The sequence below is a fragment of the Lissotriton helveticus genome, chromosome 5_1 (genome assembly GCF_964261635.1).
Source record: "Lissotriton helveticus chromosome 5_1, aLisHel1.1, whole genome shotgun sequence".
Classification (NCBI taxonomy): Eukaryota; Metazoa; Chordata; class Amphibia; order Caudata; family Salamandridae; genus Lissotriton; species Lissotriton helveticus.
This window is the reverse complement of record NC_136065.1, coordinates 1,222,720,922-1,222,743,479: the sequence shown is the minus strand read 5'-3', so window position 1 is coordinate 1,222,743,479 and position 22,558 is coordinate 1,222,720,922. Positions and strand designations below refer to the sequence as shown.

The window sequence follows — 22,558 nt, the reverse complement described above, 5'->3', positions numbered from 1 at the left end:
CCTATTTTGTATTGTTTTATTGACAGCCATGATCAGTAATTTATGTACAACACAAAACATTTTGTTTGACTAAAAAATAATTGTCCTTGTGGAGTGTAAAAACAGTATAGGTTGGTGCTTCAATAGGGACGTTGAACCTTACATTACAACTTTAGTTACTTCACACAATCAAATATTGTGATACAGTGATTTTACTTGTGCAAAGCAATTGCCACCTTCCCGACAGAACCACTCTTTTATATAGCACCTCCTGTCTCCAGCATGACTTGTCTGCCCCTCTCTCTGCTGTGGTTCTCTTGCATCGTTGCTTGTGCACCCCTCTGTCCTCCATGCCTGATACGGCCTCTCTTTTCTATGCACGAAGCTCTCTCTCTCTTACTGCCGTGGCTGAGGGGCCCTCCGTGTCCCCCAAGTTTGATGCTTGTGTCCTCCGTGACTGCCCCCATGGCTCCATTCCCTCCACCTCAGTCGAGGCTGTTGTGCCCTCTTTCTCTCTCCCAAACGACTCACCAGACTCTCTCTCCACAGGCTCACGCTGGGGAAGCCCCTGGGCGAAGGCTGCTTCGGGCAGGTGGTGATGGCGGAGGCGGTGGGCATCGACAAGGACCGGCCCAAGGATGTAGTGACCGTGGCAGTGAAGATGCTGAAAGGTATGGAGGCAGGCCGTCGCTGCCAGCTGACCCCTGACATGACCTGGGTTCAGAGGTCACATAGCTGACCTCCGCGGCTGACATGCATACATTAACAGTCTTGACAGTGATGTGTTCCAGGGCTCAGACTGGCAGACCTGACAGACTTTTATGGTAGGAGCCTGGCTTGGTTGTTATTTTTGTGCAGCAGCGTTGCAGGAAGGTTCTTCCCTCGCCGTCCCCTTTCTGTGCTCCAAACATGGCTCCCTCGCTTATCCACCTCTAATCCTCGTGGCGCGGGGAAAGCTGCTCATGCCCCTGGGATTGTTAATGCATTCCAGGCACCAGCCCCCGGGATGCTATGTCTCCACACGTGCACCCTGCCACTAATAGCCCTAGCCCCCCTTTTGGCAGGGAAGAGTACAGTTGTGCTCAGGGATGCGGCGGTGGGGTGGAAGGCACACGCTGCACCTCGAGATTCAACCACCGGGGCAGTGCCTGGAGGAACAATGGCCACCACTTAGGTGCCTGGAGTTTGCATGACCCTGGCTCACATCTCCATGAAACCTCACCTAGTGCTCCAAATTTCTGATCCGACCATTGCCCAAACCCTGATCACCACCAGATGCTGAACACAAAAGCCCCCCCCCCCATGCCTTATAATACACCTGTGGCCTTCATCCCGCCTCTTCTTGATGCAGTGAGGCAATACACAGAGGGAGAGGATCTGTAGCTACGGTAGCCCTACTAGGACATACTGCCCATCCTGTTCTAGCAGGGGAGCAACTTTAAGATGCTGGCTCCTATGTCGCCCTGCAGGTGAGGTGACCAGCCGGATTTCCAGTTTCAGAGAATCTATATGTCTCTCTATTTCTCTCTTTGTTAGAGTGTCCCCATCTCTTGTGTCTCTCTTCCTTTGACTAACTTTCCCTATGCTGAGTGTCTCCTCTGCATTTCCTTTCCTTTGTTGGTGTCATTCAGGCACTCTCTACTGTATGTTTTCTTGGTTTGTGCGTATCTTCTTCACTGTGGCCGATTATATGCAGAATAGGTAAGTATGTCGTCTCTTTTTAAAGTCAATTATTTTTACTGAGTTTGTTTGAAAAAAGCACAAGTGTGTCTGATGTTGTCTCATTAGAACCTGATAGAACATTTTAGCCTGAAGGGCTACCTCGCCCTTTTAAGCCACAATAAAGTATTTAATATTGACCAGTTGTATAACTGGGTAGGAATGTTAAGGCCCACTATGGGGCCACAGAGACCTGTGTCTGAGCTTGGGATCTACCATGCGACTCGTTGGCTTTCCGTTAATGTACTCTTCGCGGCGGGGACGTGATAAGGGTATCCACTTGTCCAGAATCTCATCACCGACCCTCTCCCTTTCCTTTCACAGACGATGCAACGGAGAAGGATCTTTCTGATCTGGTGTCTGAGATGGAAATGATGAAGATGATCGGAAAGCATAAAAATATCATCAATCTTCTAGGCGCGTGCACCCAAGATGGTAAGTCAGGCTCGCTCCGTGGGGTTTAGCTGTCCAATCATACTGCCAGGCTCACAGCAAACCTTGATGTGCCAGGTGCAGCCACGGATCTAGCTGCAGTAGAAAGTCATTGCGGTGAGGTCCATGGCAAAGTGTGCTTCAAATTAATTACATGTCTCGATACGTGGAATACAAATCTATGGTATAGGGGCTATCGTTCTGAATATCAAATTAATATATAACTGTCTTCTTTGAGCCACTGCCAGTGTCACAGTTCTTCCAAGAGTTACTTTTCACTGCTCGTGCCTTTTCTTCTGTCATATTCAAATGCATCGGTCTGTGCATTGTCTGATTGTATGGCAACATGCCCAATCACCTGCATGCACCAAACTATGTGTGCTTGGGCCCGCTACCCCTGGCATGACCCTAAAATGCATGTTTTCTTTGGGCGGTTCATTCACCACATTGAGATTGCTAATAAGAACTTTGTTCATTGCTTCTTAGGCCCACTCTATGTGATTGTCGAATATGCCTCCAAGGGGAACCTGCGTGAGTACTTGCGCACCCGCCGCCCACCCGGCATGGAGTACTCCTTTGACATCAACAGAATACCCGAAGAGCAGATGACCTTCAAGGACCTAGTGTCTTGCACGTACCAACTGGCCAGGGGCATGGAGTACCTGGCATCACAGAAGGTGAGGAGATAGCCATGGTCCCCTTTTATGAGTGTGTGTGATAGCATTGGACTTGCCAGGCTGTTAACCTAACTGCTCCCGTCCTTTCCAATATGGATTTAACATACTGCACATGTACGTTCTGGAGTGCCGTGGAGTAGGAAGACTACACACCCTTTTGTTCCAATGTGCAGTCCCTCGGGTGGAGCATAGACCTCGCTCCCAAGAAGCCACTTGTGCAACTGTCTATACACCCCTGAACATTTCAGGTTCAAGGAGTATGTATACACCCTTGCACACACAAAAGAGGTCTCTGGGTATGCCTCGGCGTTGGGAAAGGTACACACAATTGAATAAGCGATATAATCAGTAATTATACTGACGAGTAAATATTTGATTTCACAAATCCTGATATATAAATGCGGCTGCACTTCACTACTGTAAAATAGAGGGTTGGAAAGTGGGTTGAGAATAGCAAAGCTCTTTACCTGCAGTAAAATATTTCCCCCACTACAACCAGTGGAAAACCTGGGAACCCAAACACTGAAAACACTAGACTGCCCCCATGCTGGGGGTCTCTAGGCCCTATTCTATAGAGCAGCCCCAGACTGTAGACAATAGTGGACCTGCAAACACTGTGACACTGGTGTCTGTTAGCCAGGGGTCCATCAGGCTCTCTGTAGGCCATAACTGCAGCTGCACACCCACCCGAGTACTGCCCCCTCTTAGATACTTCCTTGAGATAAGGTGTCCAAGAAGCATACACTCTGGGCCATCCTTAGTGGATAATAGAAGGGAATTCAATTACCCAAGACATCCGACTCTCCCACCCACAACTCTTCAGTAGCTGTAGGACAGCTCCTTAAAGCTCCTCACAAAAAAAACATACAGCTCACATACAAGAGAGCAGCCCACCCGCCATCGTTTAATAGGAAGAAGGAGGCACCCATCCCACTCAGACTTGAGGTAAGGCAAGAGGATCTAGAATATTTGGGGGAAATAAACAAGTACACCAGCACAGAGATCATCCCTTCACCCTGGGGCACAACTTTAGTTCATGCAGCAGAGGCAGATGAACTGTGGTTTACTAAGTATGCAGAGCCTACAACCACCGAATTATGGTTGTATTGTCCTGTTCAAACAGTGTGGAGGCCATTTCCCTGCATGCACTAACATTCTTGGCACCCTTGCTAGGCCTCTGGCTGTGTCACTTCAAGTGACTGACCATTAAGTCCCATGGAACCCACTCCTAGTCTGAAGCAGTCAGACATAGAGGGCTGGATACTGAAGCATCTCTTTCCCTGTGCATTGTAGGACCTCATGCCTGAAGCCCGAGGCACTATGGCTTGGGGCCCCAATAACATCTTCCAATATTCACAGGAGCGTCTGGTTATCCCAGGTGCAAATGCAAAAACTCAGCTGCTTGTAGGACTTGTATTGTTGCTCCTCGACTGCGGAAGTCTCCATCATATCAAACATGGATGTCAATTCACAAAAATGCGAGGGTGATGGAAGTGACATTCTATGCCCTTTGACAGTCAGAATCACAGGCTTGAACTTGTGCTCCACATTTAGCCACTTAGCAGCCTTCTTGTTGCTGCTCAGGGGACAGCGGATTGGCAAGAAGTGGAACCTACTGAAAATAAGCAGGGTTTCTAAACCCAATATATTGCCACTTTAATTGCACTGAGTAAAGTGATAGCAAGTACCAGGGCTGCCAAGTGGGAAGCCAGCTTTACCGGCTGCACCACTGGGTACCCCTAATTGACGTCCATACCTGCAACCATGGTTGGCCTTTTAGGGGTCTTAAATTTCACTAATGATTAACTTGGGACACTCAGCCATGTTCTGCTGTTTTTTTTGCCTAGATTTAGTTTATAAAACAGAAATATCAAACAAGTGAGTATGGTTGGTTTTAGCCTCTTCCACAGCCTCAGATGCCAGCTTTCTGCTGGTTTTACAAGGACATTATTGGATGGTATCTCCAGAGTGCATTTCACACTTCCATTTCTCGCTGCGCCTCTTCATCGCTGTCCACTTTGCTCTCTCCCTCTGCAGTGCATCCATCGGGACCTGGCGGCTCGGAATGTCTTGGTGACGGAAACCAACGTCATGAAAATCGCAGATTTTGGTTTGGCCAGAGACATCAACAACATCGACTACTACAAGAAGACAACCAATGTGAGTTAAATCTCGAGTGACATATTTGACTTGGATTTAGGTTCTCTCGTTAATCTGCGCTGAAGGGATTTGGCTGTAGCAAGAGTCACTCAATGCTCTGCTATCATGACATACATGCACATTCAGAGAACTGGAATATTGCAAACTATTTGCAGCTTCACCGGAGACTATTGCATTTCGTCTTGCGTTTCATGCTGTTAACTGTACTGGAGTCTCGTTTAATAACATGCATGCCATTTTAGAGCACTGGTGTGACTGGCCTGCAGCTTTGTCGGTGACGACATCCCTTCCGGTGTCCAAGCTAATTGCACCTTTATTATCTTCCGAGATCAAGATATGCCTCTAACATTTAACTACCAAGGTTGTTGCCTTGATGTACGTGTCATTTTACATGATCTGGTGTTGAACATGCCTGTGTCTCAGAGGATCTGGTCTCATTGCATGCCTGTAACTTTACTGAAGTTTTTGCTGCCCTGTCAAGGATGTGGTCAGGCATTATTGTTCAGTTTGACACCTCCCACTGTACCTTGAATCGGCTGCACTGGCAAAGCTGCAGGTCCGAGTCCCTTCCCTAACTGCTATAAGGAGATGTGAGCTTTGTTGCCTTCTTTATGTTGTTATGCACCTCAATATATCAATTAAGGCTATGGTCTGGTACCTGCCATTTCTAGAGGTGTGGCACAGAGTGGCATGTTGTTGCTTTTCGCATCGTCTTAATTTATTGAAGCCTGGTATTGGGTTAGGAGAAGTTTTTTTTCTTTTGTGTTCATGGTGCAGTTTTTCTGCCCGTCTGCTTTCTAGAGGCATTGGCCTGGTGCCCTAAATGTGTTGTAAGTAGCAAGCATAGTCTGCCCTTCCTTCAGCCGCCATGTGAACACAGCAATCCTCAGCCCACGGTTGTTATTGAAACAAAATATTGTATCTTTCTGGCTGTGGCATTTTGTCTCAGTTACTTGCTGAAGGATTGTTGAAGTTTTGTTAAGAAGCCATTTGTACTCTGATGTCCGCGGTGTGGCGCTCTGTTTTGACCGCTTGTGAACGAATCCAACAAGCTTATGGTGAACCCTGCTGTACTGTTGTCGAGTCTCTGGTGCTAGGCCTCTTTGTTAAGGTTGCCCCTGACGGCCATGTTGCACGTATGGTAAACAGACACGTTGGGTTGGTGCATTCACTGCTTGGTCTCTTGCTGCTGCAGCCAGTGACGCATGTGTTGTGTGGCCTTTGAGTCGTGCTGTACAGCTGTATTGTGTTATGATGTCCATGTTGTGGTCCCTTACTCTCTGAGCGGTGCACCCTGCTGCCCTGGCTCGCGGTGATTGGTTGTGATGTCCGTGGCGCAGCGCATTGCTTCAGCTGCTCCACGAAGGCGCAGCCTCGGTGCACTTGTCCAAGTTGTGGTAAACAGCGCTGCTTTGTTCCCTTCTCTGCAGGGCCGGCTCCCCGTGAAGTGGATGGCTCCCGAGGCGCTGTTTGACAGAGTCTACACACATCAGAGTGACGTGTACGCAGTTCCTTACCCTCTGTAATCGCCGACCGAAAGAACAAAAGCACCAGGGCAGACATGACAGGGTGCCCGCACGGACCGCGCACACGCACCGGGGGTGCCGCGCTTAGACGGGCATGATTTTCTGCTCGACTGCTGCCTAATGCCCCGTCACTAATCTGCCCAACTTCAAAGCGCATCAGTGGGACCCAAACGCTAAAGCCCTTGTGTCCGAGCGGAAGTCCCCAGGGCCTGCCATGCAGCCGGCGGGGATGCAGAACCGCTCTCCCCAAAGGCCTTAGCAGACAGACTGTGGCGCTCTTCCTGGTCGGCAGACCTAATCCCTGGGCGCGCTCTCCTGTGTCTGGGCCTATTTTTAACGGACGGGGTTGTCTGGGGGTTGTCTGTGTGCGTGAGCGCTCAGTTTTTTTGGTTTTGTTGGCAAGCTCGAAACCACTACATGTCACGAAACCACGAGGTGGTGAAGTTTGCTTCATTACTCTGGGAATGATTGGAGAGCAGCAGCCATAGCTGGGGAGGGGGATCCCTGGGGCGCATAGAAGAGGAGTCATGGCGCTTTGTTAAATCCTTGTTGAGCATCTCTTGGGTGCGGGGTAGGTATGCAATGGGGCTCCTGAGGCTGGCGGCCCCTCTGTTGGGTCCTTGTAGAGTAAAGATGTTGGTGGTAGCTTCTGAAGCATTGGGTGATTTGATCGCCTGTTTGAGCTCTGGAAGCATCTCTGAATGTACTTCTGCTGGGGCTGTGAGGTGAAGGAAGAAGTGAAGCCTCACGCTTCAAACTTTTTTAGAGTTCTCTTTTAGCAAGGGGAAGCCTGTGCTTGGGTTTGGGGGGAATGCATAGCAATACACACTCATTTCAGGCTGTCTATGCAGAGATGTGCCTGAATCCCTGAAGGTCCTTAGAAGGAGATTTGGGTGGGGGTATGAAACCCTCTGTTAATGCTTTAACCCCTTCGCTGCGGAGGCTATTCCGCCGCAGCGCTAAGGGGGAGGCGGGGCCGCGCAGGGCTCCCGTACTCATGACGGAACCGCTCCGTCACGGCCCTCGGGTGAACTGTGCTTGTGACAGAACGGTTCCATCATGGCCCCGCCCGCTCTTTAGAACGTCAGCGCAGGCGCGGAATTCACGCCGCGCAGGCGCGGCAACGGGGCCGTGACGGAACCGTTCCGTCACCAGCACAGCCCACCCGAGGCTCGTGGCGGAACGGTTCCGTCACGAGCATGGGAGGGGTTAAAGAGCAATTACAGCAAACTATCAAGGTTTGGGTGGGCCTAATTGAAAACCAAGAAGGGTCATGATGCCTACTCTGTGTAAGTGCTGCCCAGTGCTAGTAGCTTCAGCACAGGCACTTGAAGGCAAGATTTCGTCTTCATATTCAGAAGAGCAGTGATGGCACGTTGCATGGGGCCTTGGTGTTTGAAATAGGGCTTTCTTGTGAATTATATGAGATTTGGGAGAACCCCTATTGTTCAAGGAACTGCACTGATAGACCATGGCGAGGTGAGAGTGACCACTGTTGCAAGGTGTGATTGGCAGAGTTGGGCCTGGAACCGTAGGAGGTGATAGCTGCACGGGTGGCTTAGATAGATGGGTGAACACATTCCACCAAAATGTCCTTGTTTCTAGCACTGGTGGGTAAGGGGTTTGTGCCTTTCAGTCTTTGGAGTGTGGCAGTTTTTTCAGCCAGAGCTGTCTTTTTGATGCTGTGTTCCTTTTCCCTGCTTTATCTGGTTCTCTAGGGTCGCACTATGCTCGACAGGCCTGCATCTAATATCAGTCTCTTTCCTCTCTGTCTCTCTACAGCTGGTCTTTCGGCGTGCTCATGTGGGAGATCTTCACACTGGGGGGTTCCCCATACCCTGGAATTCCTGTTGAAGAACTTTTCAAGCTCCTTAAGGAAGGCCACCGAATGGACAAACCTGGCAACTGCACCAATGAGCTGTAAGGATCCATGCTGTGCGCTTGCTGGACTGGTGTACATTACTCAGGGATTGCTAGAGTGTCTGGGGAGACCTTTTTTTTCTTAGTTAAAAGAGACCAGCCGTAACTCACTCAGGGAGCGACTGGTGCCATTGGCGCTGCCGTGGTGGTGGGCTAGTTGCAAGAGACTGTCTCAGTGTGAGACCAGTTGCCACAGACTCAGGCAGACTGGATACCACAGACTCAGAGAGACCAGGTGCTCCTGACTCAGAGAGACCAGGGGCCCTTCACTTGGAAAGACCCAGTGACTAATTCAAGGGGAGAACCCGATGAACAGTGACCCCCAAAAGGAGGAGGAAGTCTAAATACTTTAACCTGGGTGAATGGAGGGACAATCTCCACTGTCTTTTGGGGGAAGTCGCTGCCTTTAACAGTGAGGGGTGGGGAAGACCAGGAGCCCCTGACCTAAGAGAGTACCAGACTGTTCTCACTCTGGAAGTCCAGGATTCACTGACCAGGGAGGGGGCATCCATCACTGACCCAATGGCAGAATTCCAAAGTAGGTGACAAATTGGGGAGGAGAGGGCCATCAGGTGCTGCTGACCCAGGAGGAACCTGTCTCTCAACCAGAAGAGTAAACCTGAGGCCAGTGACCAAAAGTAGTAAAAGCCTCCAAGGTACCACCGATCCAGAGGTGCAATAAGTGAAATACGAGCCTCTGACCCAGAGATGAACCCTGATGCCTCACAACAGATGCCAATGACCCAAAGTAGTAACCCAGAAGTATGGAAGAATACAAGATGCCCCAGATTTTATGGGGGACCAGATGTCCTTGACCGAGAGCGAAAGTCAGCTACCAATGGTCGAGTGGCTGAAAGACTGTCAGGTCTCATTGACCCTTAGGGCATAAGACCAGTAGCACAGAGGAATGAACAATACATCTTCTCTATGGCCCTGTGAGAGGAAGGACCACATTTTCTGGATGTGCTATAGGGAAGAAGGCCACCAGAGGCTAGTGAAGCAGAATGAAGTAGACCTCCAGGTATCTGTTACCCTGAGAGGAAGAAGGATGTCATATGACAGTGACTTAGTGGGAAGAAAGGCCAATACATGGCATCATGCTTGTACATGCTCCCAGAGCAGTCACGGACCCGGAATAGGGCATATGGTGTTGGAGGGTCTATAGGCAGCATTTAGAATGCTTAACCAATTGGGTGAGAGTAGACATCACAGGTTATAAGAAATGTCAGGTTAGAGCCAAGCCCTGAGTACAATTTGATATTATACAAGTGAAATAGTGCTGTTGATAGGGAAAATGGAGCAAATGAAATGACATCAGAGAAACTAAGATACAGGAGGGAATGGGAGCTTAAGAAGAAAAAGAAGTCTGTATTAAAGACTAGATCTGAAGGGATTCATGGAGTTGGTAGGAAGTCCTAGTGAGAGCGGAGGGGCAGTAATCAAAGCAGAAGAGGGTCTTGTAGCATGAAAGGGAAAGAGGGGATGGATTTTTATAATAGTGTAAAATTGATGGTGTTGGCTGTGGTTGATGAAACAAATGAGAGAGGGGAAGACCAGGAATGTATGAAAACTCATTACAATCTCTGGTCGTGGATGGATGGATCAGTGAGAGTGTGACAGAAAGTCGCAGATGTTTGCGCTTAAGAACAGCTTGCCTGGTTTATGTGGGTTTAGATCTACGAAGTAAGCAGACATCTAGGATTTTACCAGACACCTCGAGATGAATCATGAAAAGCTGGAAAAACAGAGTTGTTAATCATCAGCCAAGAAGTGGGGGGGGAATCCCAACGCCGTGGCAACGGCAGCTCAAGAAGAGGTGCATCAGGAAAAGTCGAAGGACTCCAAACAAAGTACTAGGGACACCAGAGAGTAAGGGAAGCGATGGGTAGGTTTGACCGGACCAAGACACAGAGTAGAAGCGATTAAAGGGGTTCGCTATCAGGGAGCGGAGATGGAGACATCCTGAGAGTTGTGTTTCTATGAGAATAACCTTCGGATTAGTATCAAGTCCAGCTGATAGGGGTGTGCAGGAAGAGGCGAGTTTGACAAGGGACTGGGTACAAATAGGAAAGCACTTGTAATGGACTGTGCGACAGAACGCAGATCGGAAAGTGAGGAAAGGACAGGATTTAGAACCATGTATGCGCTGCTCAGAGGAGGCGGACCAGGAAATTCTGGATGATGGACATAGACGGGTTAGAAAGAGATGACATACCCGGGAGATCACAGAGGCAGTAGGGAGTCCGTAGGTGCTGTAGAGGTGGCAGTCTCTTTCAGGAAGGAAGAGAGCTCTACTTCTGAGGTGGCAGCTTCAGGGGACTGGATTACAGATATTGGTGGGGCCAGGGGTGGGAGAATGGGAGGATAAAAGAGATCTATTTTATATGTGAAAAATGAGGCAGAAAGAAAGGATTGGATGGACAGACAGGAGTTTGAAAGGGGAAGTAGCTGGTTAAGAAGATGGTTGAGATGAGGAGGGTTTTTGTCAGACGATGTGATAACAATGTGGAGATAGGTGTCGTTTCCATGTTGTAGTGATAGACTACTGGGGGCACGGGGAAGAACATAGGAAGGCTGACTCTAAGTGGATGCCAAGGGTCACTCTGTGCTCTTCTTCTCTTCCAGGTACACGATGATGACGGACTGCTGGCGTGCTGTGCCCTCACAAAGACCCACTTTCAAGCAGCTTGTTGAGGATCTAGACCGAATCCTCACGCAAACGACCAATGAGGTGAGAGTTAATTCCTTGGGACACCAGTGACTCACTCCCTGGGGTAATAGTAAAGGACACAACCAGTGACTGACTCCCTGGAGTAATAGTAAAGGACACATCATCCATGGGACAAGAGCTACACATACAATTTGTGAGACTCTAGTTACACTCTCAATACAAGGGGCAAAAGTGGCACAGAGCATCCGTGGTCCTTGATAGATATAATCTATGACTGGACAATAGCACACACATGTCTGAACTAGAACATGGGTGAAGTGCATGCCCACTGAGCTACTAGTGATGCACGAGTGACACACATTATGCTGTGGACACAGTTGACACATGCATCATCCTTGGCATTCACACTTGCCCCAAAGCATCACCTTATCATGAGTTACACATAATTATTCAACCCTGAATGACACACACCATCCTTTATCGTGTGTCAGGTTGAGCACACCATTTTATAGGACACACACACGCGTCGCGTCATTCTAGGAAAAAGAGTGGTGAACACCACATATTGGACAGTCCCAAGTACTTTCTATGATCTCAGCACCTCCCTTGCAGCCTTCATTCTATGAATCCCTGCCTCTCTGTGGTCATCACACGCTACTGTAGCACAGACTACGCGAGCAGCAACAGATCTCATTGGGGTTTAAATTATCATTCATTTTTTCCCATTTTTTTCATTCTCCTCAACAGGAATACTTGGACCTCAACAACCCCCTGGAGCAGTACTCGCCCAGCTATCCGGACACCAGAAGTTCCTGCTCTTCTGGGGACGATTCTGTCTTCTCCCCGGATGCAATGCCCTACGACCCCTGCCTTCCCAAATCCCAACACACAAATGGCACCATTAAAACTTGAGGCCACACAACCAGCATAGACTGCTCCGTCCCACCAAGAACCATATATATTTTTTTCCCGGAAAAAATATACAACAGCAGAAAACTAACATGGCACTTCTTACTTCTTGGCGGTGCCTCCAGCAGCTGGGGAGTGTGGGAGTCTCTGCCACGGACCCCCCAACTTGGATTGTACAGATGGGGGACGAGGACGGAGTCCACTGGTGGGCTGTTCCCCACTGTTTCAAGCTCTTAAACGTCACCAAAAGGTGGTGACTGATGCCCTTCAGAGGGCGGATGGACAGCTCCAGCCTTTGCCCCCAAGGCCTAAGGCCTGGTCAGAGGGACGGCCGCCCAGGCCTGCTGCACTGGAGGCAGACGTGGACTGGGACTTTCTTGTGAATTATGTAAGATTTGGGAGATATTCTATACCAGCACACACTCACAGAGCACAGGCGCAGTATGGTGCTGGATGTATGTAAATATACTCAAGATATGTATAAATATATATTATATATTTACAATGAATTATTTTTTGTATTGATTTAAAAGAAAGTGATATTTGAAAATGCATCTCGGAGATTGTTCTTTTTTTAACAGTCATTTGAGGAGTACAGCCAGTGTGTAAATTGCGCATATGGGGTGGAAGGGGCATATTTAGGCCCTTTCTTCCTCAAACCCCTGCAAATGTCCCCACGCACACCCAAACCATCCCTCCTCCCTACCCCCATCCCCTCTGGAAAGAAAGGAAAGATGGCAGCTTTTACTTTCAGGGAAAACGGTATCAAATTAATTTATTATGGTACGATTAACAGTGACTTTTTTGTTTTTCGAAAGACATTTTCTGCATATCTGGTGACAGTGAACCTAACTTACTTTTTTGCTTTCCAAGAAACCTGCTAATGTGTTCAAACTGTCATGTTGCACATAAAGCAAGTGTAATTTCATCAGAGGGATAGCAGAGACGATATCGGATGCCCTTTGACCCCAACACAGGAGGAAGCACTTTGCTTGAAAACTCGATGTTAATAATCAGTGGTTGATATTTTGCACACACACTCAGCTACCAAAAACTGGCAAAACCGAAAGGCATTTTTTAGGTACAGGGAATGCTTAAATCATAAGTGAGTATAGAGGGGGTACAGGCCTCTATTCATTGTGATCAACAACTCCATGTGCTATAGTGGTAGGTGGCGGCTGAATGCTTCTGGGGGAGTGAAATCTCTATGGTCTAACAAATGTCATCTTGCGCTGATTGACAGATCGCTCTGACTGATGGTACATGGGTACTTCATGTAGTGAATGATGTCCCATACCATATAAGAATGTTGGGCCGCCGGCTGATATGGTCTGCCATTGATGACTGTTTTAAGAGATGTATGTGCCCTGTTCCTTGTGAAGTCAGGAGGTGATGTGAGCCACATCTCATGGTTTTAGGAAGCCAGTGGCAGCTGTGAAGAATGGCTTGGTGTATGCACTAGCCTGGGGGGTGAATTTCCCACCCAAAAGCGAGAAGGGGAAATGTTGACCATCCATGTTCAACAAAATGTGATTAGCCATAGACTACATGTCTCCTGCAGGATTGATATATCATGGGAAACGTTTATAAAACAAATGTTGTACTTTTTAACTAACCCCTACTGACTTTTTATTAAAGTTCTCAAAGAATTTTTAGGAGATTTTTAAAAGTCGAAATTGTTTGCTTAAACGTTATTTACAAACTTCAAATCCATGGGGTTGGTTTGTTAAAAGTTATAAATAGTTTTTGCATCTTTTGAAAAACTTGGCATTGTCTGTGCTGAAGCTATACGTTACTTTTCTAACTGCAAAAACACCTGTTTCTCAACATTTTGGGAAAGATATTTGTAAATTTTAAAAATGTTGGCATTATTTGTTAACGTTGAAAATAACTTCCTATTGCTGAACTTCTTGATAAAATGTATGCCTTTTTAGTAAGCAAGGCGAGCTGTAACTCTGAAATAAGTGTAACTTCATTTGTGAGGGATTTTTGCAAGAATTGGGAATTCACCTTCTTGGGTGGGACTGCCCTTTCTGTTTCCGGGTGTGGAATTTCCGGGTGTGGAATCCCCTGTACAGGTTTCATCCCAGTGCGACCATCCCAGCAATTTCACTCACCCATACGGCAATTAGTGCTTCAACACCTCTGGAATCAAATGTAATGAAGAGCTGGCCTAGCGCGATCACTGCCAAAAAGTCATTTTCCACACATCAGTTTGAACTGCAGCATTGTGTAACAGAGTTGTGGTTGATTGTGAGTGATCCAGTTTTCACCCCGGCACCTCAGCATCTCTGCTAGTAGCCGTGTATCAGGGACGGTTAGGTGGTGGTTCAGGGCAGCAGTCACGAATTAGGCTATGCTTTATATGTGGCAGCCTTTGCTGTCTCTGCTAAACTTTAATAGGCACTACACCCTCAGAATCTGATTCCACACATAGGCTGTTTGGCCTATGATGCACGCGGTCACACCTGCCAGCTGATCCCACAGCCAGTGACCCTGTCCCCATCGCTGGCCATGCGCACTTCAGTGGAACCTCTTAGAGGACCATGAAGGTTGACGCAGTCTTTGGCCATTGAAGCACTTTTACTTCCATGGACTGTCGCTTGGTTGTTCTTTGCTGTTCTGTGGTCTCACTCCTCCCTGGTCGTTGGTTTGGTGCCCTCCGATTGAGTCTCATCCCTTACCCATAATCTCTGGTCTTGTGCACTCCGATGAAGTCTTCTTCCACTCTCACCATTGTTCCCAGGCACTCCCTTGACATCTCGCTCCCCCTCATCGCTGGTTCTGTGTACGCCCATGAAGCCTCGCTTCTCCATCATCACTGTCCCGTATGAAGCCTCACCCACCCAACACCACTCCCATGCACTTCCATAAAGTTTAGCTCCTCCCTCATCATTGGTCCCTTGCACTCCCCCATTTTACACCTACACAGATCTCATGCACTTCCATGGAGTATCTCTCATTCCTATTCTTAGTTTGTTTCATGCATTCCGAAGGGAGCTCACTCCTACCCGGGTCCATATAACTCCTCTTCTCCCTCGTGTATCCCTCTTTCTCCCTGCTCAGGACAGCTTTATGGAAATGAAAACAACAAAGTATTAAAATCTGTTAACTTTTGTACTGGCAATAAAATTGTTTCTATGGAAAGAATATTCTCGCCTCAGTCTGTTTACTTTTTGACATCACGTCCCGCTTATCGAACCCGCTGGTTCAGCACAAGTGGCATGTGTGGGCAGTGAGGGATTGTACTCTGAATGTGTGGTGTGTGGCACCAGTGTATCTAGGATTTAATCTGATTAGTAACCAAAGCCCTTTCCATCGCAATAATGCCAAGGCATGCAAGGGAGACTGACTGCAGCGTCCATTCTTCTGTACCTTTTGGGATGGCTTCGACACAAGTTGGAAAACCTTCAAGTACTAATGGTTAAAAAACTTTCTCTGGAAGAGAAACATTTGCCTGAGGGGACCCACAAACGGAAAAGGCTGGACACTGATCTATCACAGCCTCTTCCAAAGAAAAAGAGTATGGAGCATAAGGCCACTACTCCTATGCCACTTGACATTACACCACCTCCATAATCCATGTCACCATCATACACACATTCAGACGATGCAGACACAGGGAGCCCTGGTCATTATACTCATGACACAGACTTACAGGGAGGCCCTCCCCAAAGCCCAGACCCTTAGGAAATATGTAGTGCCGCCAGACCCAGACATTGAGGTGCCAGTCTCAACGCCTGACGATACTTCATCCGATCGTAGTGTCATTCAGTGTGCTGCTGAATACCATAAAGTGCAGATGCATACTACAGAGGAACAAAATCGACTTCTTAGTCGGGACATTCTCCAAGACAGAGCACCACTCCGTTCGATACTTACCAATGATAGGGTCAAAGCGGAACATCTCAACGAAGATATTCAAACACCCAATCAAATTTAAGGTACTAACACCACGTATTGAACAGAAATGCAAATCTTCCCCTACGGATCCACTTTATATCAGGGGACATCCAACAGCTGACTGCCTTCTTGTAACAACTGCAAGGAAGAGAGCAGCCTCCCAGAGTACTGGAGACACACCTCCTCCCGATACATAAGAAAACGCATAGATGCAGCAGGAAAATTAGTCGTATTGAGCCATACAAATTTTTGGTACATAGCCAACTAGGTGGGTTTGCTATCACACTATAACAGGGCCACTTGGGATAACTTGGAAGAATTGCTACAACATCTCCAGGCAAGACAAAAGGAGAGAGAGGAAAAGAGATAGTTACAGAAGGAAGGCAAATCTCTTGGTAAAAGGTGTCATACAGCCCGTACCAGACAGTCAATATGACTAGGTGCTATACTCCCTTTGCTTTTATTACCCAAGAAAGATGGGATATTCAGGCCGATACTGGACCTACGCCCTCTCAATCATTACATTCTGTCAGAACACTTTCACATGGTGACACTACAGGATGTAAAACAATTACTGCAAGAAGGATACTTCATGACAGAGTTTGACCTGAAGGGCGCATACTTACATATACCGATTCACCCAGCACAATGCTGGTACCACAAATTTGTAGTAAGTGGACGTCAGTACCAGTTTAAAGTTCTGCCATTTAGGGTTATGACATCCCCAAGATTGTTTCCCAAATGCCAAGGAGTATTGGCAGCCCATCTGAGAAGACACAATATTCATGTCTTCTCGTATCTCGATGTTTGGTTGATCAAGAGTTTATGGAGACCGAGCTCCCTGCGGGATGCACAGGCCACAATCAATCTGTTACACAAATTGGGGTTAAGAAAAACATGTTCAAATTACATTTACAGCCTCTTCAGATAAAGACCTATCTGGGAGCAATCCTCAATTCTGTCTGAGCCACACCATACGCCAATGCCTAGAGAGTTCTCAATCTCTGGAACCAACTGTCTCTTTTTCAGCCCCATCGTCACCTGCCAGTCAGAACAGCGATGCGCTTCCTGTATAGCAATAGTTCCTCATGCCAGGCTCTACATGGGGCCTTTACAGGAGGGTCCAGCATGTATGTATGTATTGCGACTTATATAGCGCACGTATCACCCGAAGGTATCAAGGCGCTTGCTTAGGGAACCCGTCCTGGTATTCCCCTGTGAGATACCCCGGCAGGGTATCCACAAGGTGAAAGCCAGGCATCCCGCCGCGAGGGGCCGTAGTGGAGATTAAGCAAGCTATTGCCCAGAGTCGCAGAGTGTGACCCCGTGAGTCGAGTAGGCACCGGAGTGAGAATTGTCAAGTCCGTGGAATTTTTGAGCCCGAGACCCGCCGAGGCGGGGAATCGAACCCTGGTCCACGGCCGATCTCAGCTTCCGGGTCTGCCGCCTCTAACCACTGAGCCACGCTTCTCCACATCCGCATCTCAGTAGTCACAAGCAGGGGACAGGTTAGAGGATCTGGTGTTGGTTCTGCCCAGGTTCAATCGATCATTGTACTGGTGGGGACAGAGAATCTGCTCCAGGGCAGACCTTTTTTGGACCTGATCCCGCAAGTGACAATCACCACAGATGCATCACTCATAGGGTGGGGTGGGATTATGGAGGACATGATGGTTCAGGGTTCTTGGACGGTCATCAGCTGGTGCTACACATGAATGTGCTGGAGCTCATAGCGATTCGGACAGCTCTAAAAGCCATCCTTCCCAATATAATCAGGAAGACCATTCTTCTCATAACAGACAACTGGATGGCAATGTATTAATACCAAAAACAAGGAGGAACACACTTGATACAGATGTCCCAGCTGGCACAGGACATTTAGGACTGGGCTAACCACCATCAAAATCACCTCTTGGCAGAGTATCTCCCGGGAGTGGACAATTTGGTGGCACACCTGCTAAGTAAGACGCAGAAAAAGTCCACGAGTGGGATGTCCACTCCTGAAGCCTCCACTGCTACTCCCAGTGGTGGGCACACCAAACATGGATATGATCACCATCGTAGAAAATGCAAAAATTTTTCCTCTAAGTGCCACTATCAATGGGTAATGCTCTTTGGAGAAATTTTTATGTGATATTTGCATATGCTTTTCCACCTCTTCCACTCATTCCCTAATTTGACAGGAAACTCTGACAGACAACTCTCTGGATGATTCTAGTAGTTCCCACCTGGGTGCAGCAACCCAGATACAAGACATTCTTAGAGTTGTCTCTAGTACCTCACGAGAGGCTCCCCAACATAATAAACCTTTTCACTTACAGCAAGGGCAGGGTCAGGCATCCACACCCCAAACAAATTCAACCTGGCAATCCGGCTCCTGAAGTCGTAGAGTTTGGATTCTGTTATTTGCCTCCAGAGTGTATGGACATTGTACGTGAGGCAAGATACCCAACTACAAGAGCTTGTTATACAGCTAAGTGGAAACATTTAGTACATTACTGTATAGCCAAGCTCATAGACTCTAGTTCAAACATCTGCACCATCTGATGCCTAGAGCCACCGCAAGAGGAATACTGCTTTACAGTCTATGCATAGCATGTGTGTCTGCACTCAACACATGCTACAATTGGAGTATTACCTTATAAGCAACTATATGTGCGTGTAGTGGTGCAGATTTAAATGCCTTCTTCTGCCTCCCCGGCAGACATTCGCTGGTGTCAGATTTACATGTGTTATATATTATATAATACAAATATGTACATATTTTCCGTTTATTGCACACATATTCATTCTTTCATAATATCTTCACGAGCACCATCCTCACTTGCCATTATGGCAGGAAAATCTGAACAATCCAACAATGGAGCCGTTGAACAAGTGCATTCTCTCGAAGAGAAGGAGACTCAACGTTACGGCATCACTAAAAGACTTCTAGAAAAACAAGTTGCAGAGCCCAAGCCCAACACTGCATGGCAGGAGTATGTATAGCACTTCACGCTCAAACAGATGTTTACAAAGTAAGTGACAAACTCCATATCCCACCTGATATATCCCCACATCGAACGGATCACAATTTTTCTGGTGCAAAAATGAGCACCCAATTACAAGTATTGACCTCAAAATGGGGGTATAAAATGTGGATTTAGGTGCTTACTGCACCAAAACACACACGTTCCATTATTTATCATGCATTTTTCTCCCAGGAAATGTCGTCATGGGCGGCCTCCAAGATCTATGTGGGTGTGCATATCTCACAACTTGTAATTGTGCTAGATGCGGAAATAGGAGTTAACACACATATCTTAGTTAATCGGGCCAACCATAACCAGGACCTAAATAGGAAGGCCTGCAAAACAGAGAGTGCAATCTGAGGAGACACTCCAAAAAATGCCCTGATTTAGGACCCACACTCGTGAACATTGTAAGTAAAGTAAAAAATAAGCTTTATTCGATTTATCAGAAAATCATAAAAGCATACAAGTACAGTTTATACCATAAATCTAAAAACAATTTTCACGTAAGCAGGAAGTATATAAAACATTTTTCCGAAAATTAAAAGTCTGTGATAGACATTTGAACGGAAGGCCTCATTTTGCAGTGTTCAGTTAATTTAAGCGTGTAAAGCTTAAGTCATTGAGTTTCTGTATTTCATCACTGACATTAGAAAGCGAGAAACAACAAAGATGACGTACTCCTCATCCAGCAAGAGTAATTTCAAATATGCAGATTTACATGTTCTTATCCCCCAGCGTTTGAGTAGTGGTAAAAGGAACAGTTTCCTCGGGGTGGTGTACAGGTTACAAAAGAACATGATATGGATGTTACTCTGTGCTGAATGATCATCGCATGGGCAAATTAAGTTCAAAGAGGCCCAATCATTCTGTTTTGGGAAAGTGACCATGCGAAAGAAAATCCCTAAGCGCAACCTAGTAAGGAGCATGCGAGGGTAGGGTGCAGTTTCAGTCCTGAGATAAAATTGAAGGCCTTCAGTGGGGGTAATTTGCTGGTAGCTCAGGGTGGTATTTTTAAGTTTCTCAGTGTTCCATCTGGCACTTTTTAGGTGTGTAATTAAAAGTTTTTTGAGAGCCGGCCTAGACATGGATTCTAAAGACTCTGGATCATCATAAAATTCGGGGTGACCAATATTAGAGAACATTGTCTGAACGTATCGTAACCATTTAACCTTTGATACACCATCCAAAGTCAAACAGTCTTTGATGAGCTCTCTGTTCAATTGGCATTCCACGGTAGTCCAAATTTTATGCCAAAGCAGACAGGGTGATAACTTTATAATGTCACTAAGGTATTTGAGGCCAGCCTCAATGTGGATCTTAAAAGTCGAAGTGGTTTTGTGCATGCCTAGTAAGTAGCAGATAAAAATGTTCTCGCAAGTTTGTAGTGAGGACACATTCTCGAAGCCCCATAAACCTGCTCCATAGGTGGCCGTCGCTATACACTTTGCCCGGTAGATCTGTAACATCTCAGCGATAGGTTTACCCCCAATTTTGGCTGCAAAGGTTCGTAGGGCCCCTATAGCGCGGGTGAAGGCAAGTTTCCTAGCAGATACTGCATGTTTCCACCTTCCTCTCCTATTGAAAACAACGCCCAGGTAGCAGAAGGTGTCCGTGATCGCAATTTTTTGCTGCTCCAAGTATATTGAGCATTGTGGTGTCTTGTTTTTTTGGGAGCAGGTCATGGAGAAAGTCTTAGAGATATTCACCCTCAGGTTTCTTTTACCCATGTAGGATGAAAATTCTGTTACAGCTCTCTGCAAGCCCAACTTTGTCCTAGACATAATTGCCGCGTCATCTGCATATAAGAGAATGGGTACAGGCCTACCATTGACAGCTGGGTAATCACTTGGCAAGTTTATTAAATTCTCTGCGATGGAATTTATATAAAAACTAAACAGCAGGGGCGCAAGTATACAGCCTTGCCTAACCCCTCTGTTTATGGCAAATTTTTGAGTGCATTGCCCCTGGGTCCCGAACCTCACTCTTGCCCCGGCCTCTCTGTATAATTCTTTTATGAATATGATAATGATTGGATCCACCCCAATGAGTTCCAATGTTGACCAGAGCTGCGCATGGTCCACACAATCAAATGCGGAGCTAAGGTCAACAAAGGTAACGAACAGGTCCCCTTTCTTGGCCTCAGTGTATTTAGAGACCAGTAAAGACAGGTTTAAGCATTGTTCCTGTGTCCCCAGTCCCTTTCGGAACCCATATTGGAGCTCCGAGATGACCTTTTTCTCTGCTTCCCAGTACTGAATCCTCTTAAGGACGATCCTTCCTGCAATTTTCATGAGTCCGTCCAATAGCGATATTGGACTGTAGCAAGCAGGATCGTCCCTGTTCCCCTTTTTAAAGACGGGCACTACGATTGCATCTGACCAGGTATTAATAAAGCCACATTTGTTTCCCATATTTGAAACGTTGGTTAACAATGGAACCCAGAAAACCAGATTTGATTTATAGACGTCCACTGGTGTCTGATATGGGCCGGGAGCTTTCCCTGACGGGCTTTCCCTAAGGGCATCTTCCACTTCTAGAGTGGTAAAAACCAGTTCAATTGGATAGGGGGGTGCTGAGAAGGCACTTAACGGGTAATCCTCCGTTATTTCATCCAAGGATGAAGTCGCCTTTTGTTGATTCTGGGTGTCACCCTGGCTGTTGGTATAAAGGTTGCCATAATGTTCTACCCAGAGCTCTGCCGTAATTGCTACGTCTATGGAATTGTCACTATCTTTTGGGCTATATACAGATCTTATAACTTTCCAAAAAAGATTGGTGTCCTTGTTCCTAACGGCTTCACCCAGGGCTTCCCAGGCCTCCATTTTCATTTTCGCCCTGCGCTGGTTAATTGCCTGCTTATACTCTCGTCTCGCATGGCAAATTTGAACCCTTTCTTTTGGGATAGCAGATAGAGCTTTCTTTAGTTTTTTCAGAGCAGCTGTACACCTGGAGTCAAACCACCCGCGTTTGTGCTTCCCATTCTCTTTGTGACTCCTAGTTAGTGCGTCTTTTATGTATTGCTGGATATTAGAGAAAGCAGCCATGATGGCCTTTGGGTCAGTGTCTTCTTCTAAACAGACAAATATGTCTGTAGAGCAAGACGATATGAAATTCTGGAAGAAAGTTGTAGGATTCGTTTTCTCCCATTTTATTACATACCCATTGATCTTTGTTAGGGTTACCTCAAGTGGATAAAGAGCCCCGCTAGATTCCTTTGCTATCCCCTCTGTCAACCTTACCCCAAAGGTGATAGGATAATGATCGCTTATTGGGTCATCCCGAATCTCCCAAAAAGTTACAAAGTTGGGATTAGTGGGCGATATTAGTGCAAAATCGATTGTAGTTTCACAGCCTCTTCCAATATATGTTGGGGCAAAGGGAACCGGGGGGGAACATGCCTGGTTGATAAAAGTGAGGTCAAAAGAGAATATGATGTTGTTGAGGAGAGTCCCCAAATTGGTGTTTGAGAAGTGAAAAGGACCATCCTCCCCGAGGTCTGAAAGGCCGCACAAACCTAACTCAGAAGACGGACAGATGGCACAATTGAAATCTCCCACCCACAGTACTACGTGGTCCCCCGTGCTTTGATCTCTCAGTTTGTGAATATGGTGAATCATTTTATTCAAGATCAATTCCACTTCCTTAGGT

At 47.0% G+C, this 22,558-nt stretch overlaps 1 protein-coding gene across 5 annotated transcripts in view; it reads left to right on the top strand.

The window, feature by feature from the left end:
• Positions 1 to 15,143, top strand: part of FGFR2 (fibroblast growth factor receptor 2) — a 130,574-nt gene extending 115,431 nt beyond the window's left edge. For all 5 annotated transcript variants that reach the window (XM_078643937.1, XM_078643936.1, XM_078643934.1 and 2 more), the window contains 8 exons: positions 529 to 650; positions 2,023 to 2,133; positions 2,617 to 2,807; positions 4,845 to 4,967; positions 6,398 to 6,468; positions 8,276 to 8,413; positions 11,039 to 11,144; positions 11,832 to 15,143. In XM_078643937.1, coding sequence (XP_078500063.1) covers positions 529 to 650; positions 2,023 to 2,133; positions 2,617 to 2,807; positions 4,845 to 4,967; positions 6,398 to 6,468; positions 8,276 to 8,413; positions 11,039 to 11,144; positions 11,832 to 11,996 — 1,027 coding nt within the window. In that variant the 3' untranslated portion in view covers positions 11,997 to 15,143. The remainder of the gene's footprint in view (positions 1 to 528; positions 651 to 2,022; positions 2,134 to 2,616; positions 2,808 to 4,844; positions 4,968 to 6,397; positions 6,469 to 8,275; positions 8,414 to 11,038; positions 11,145 to 11,831) is intronic.
• The last annotated feature ends 7,415 nt before the right edge of the window (positions 15,144 to 22,558 follow it).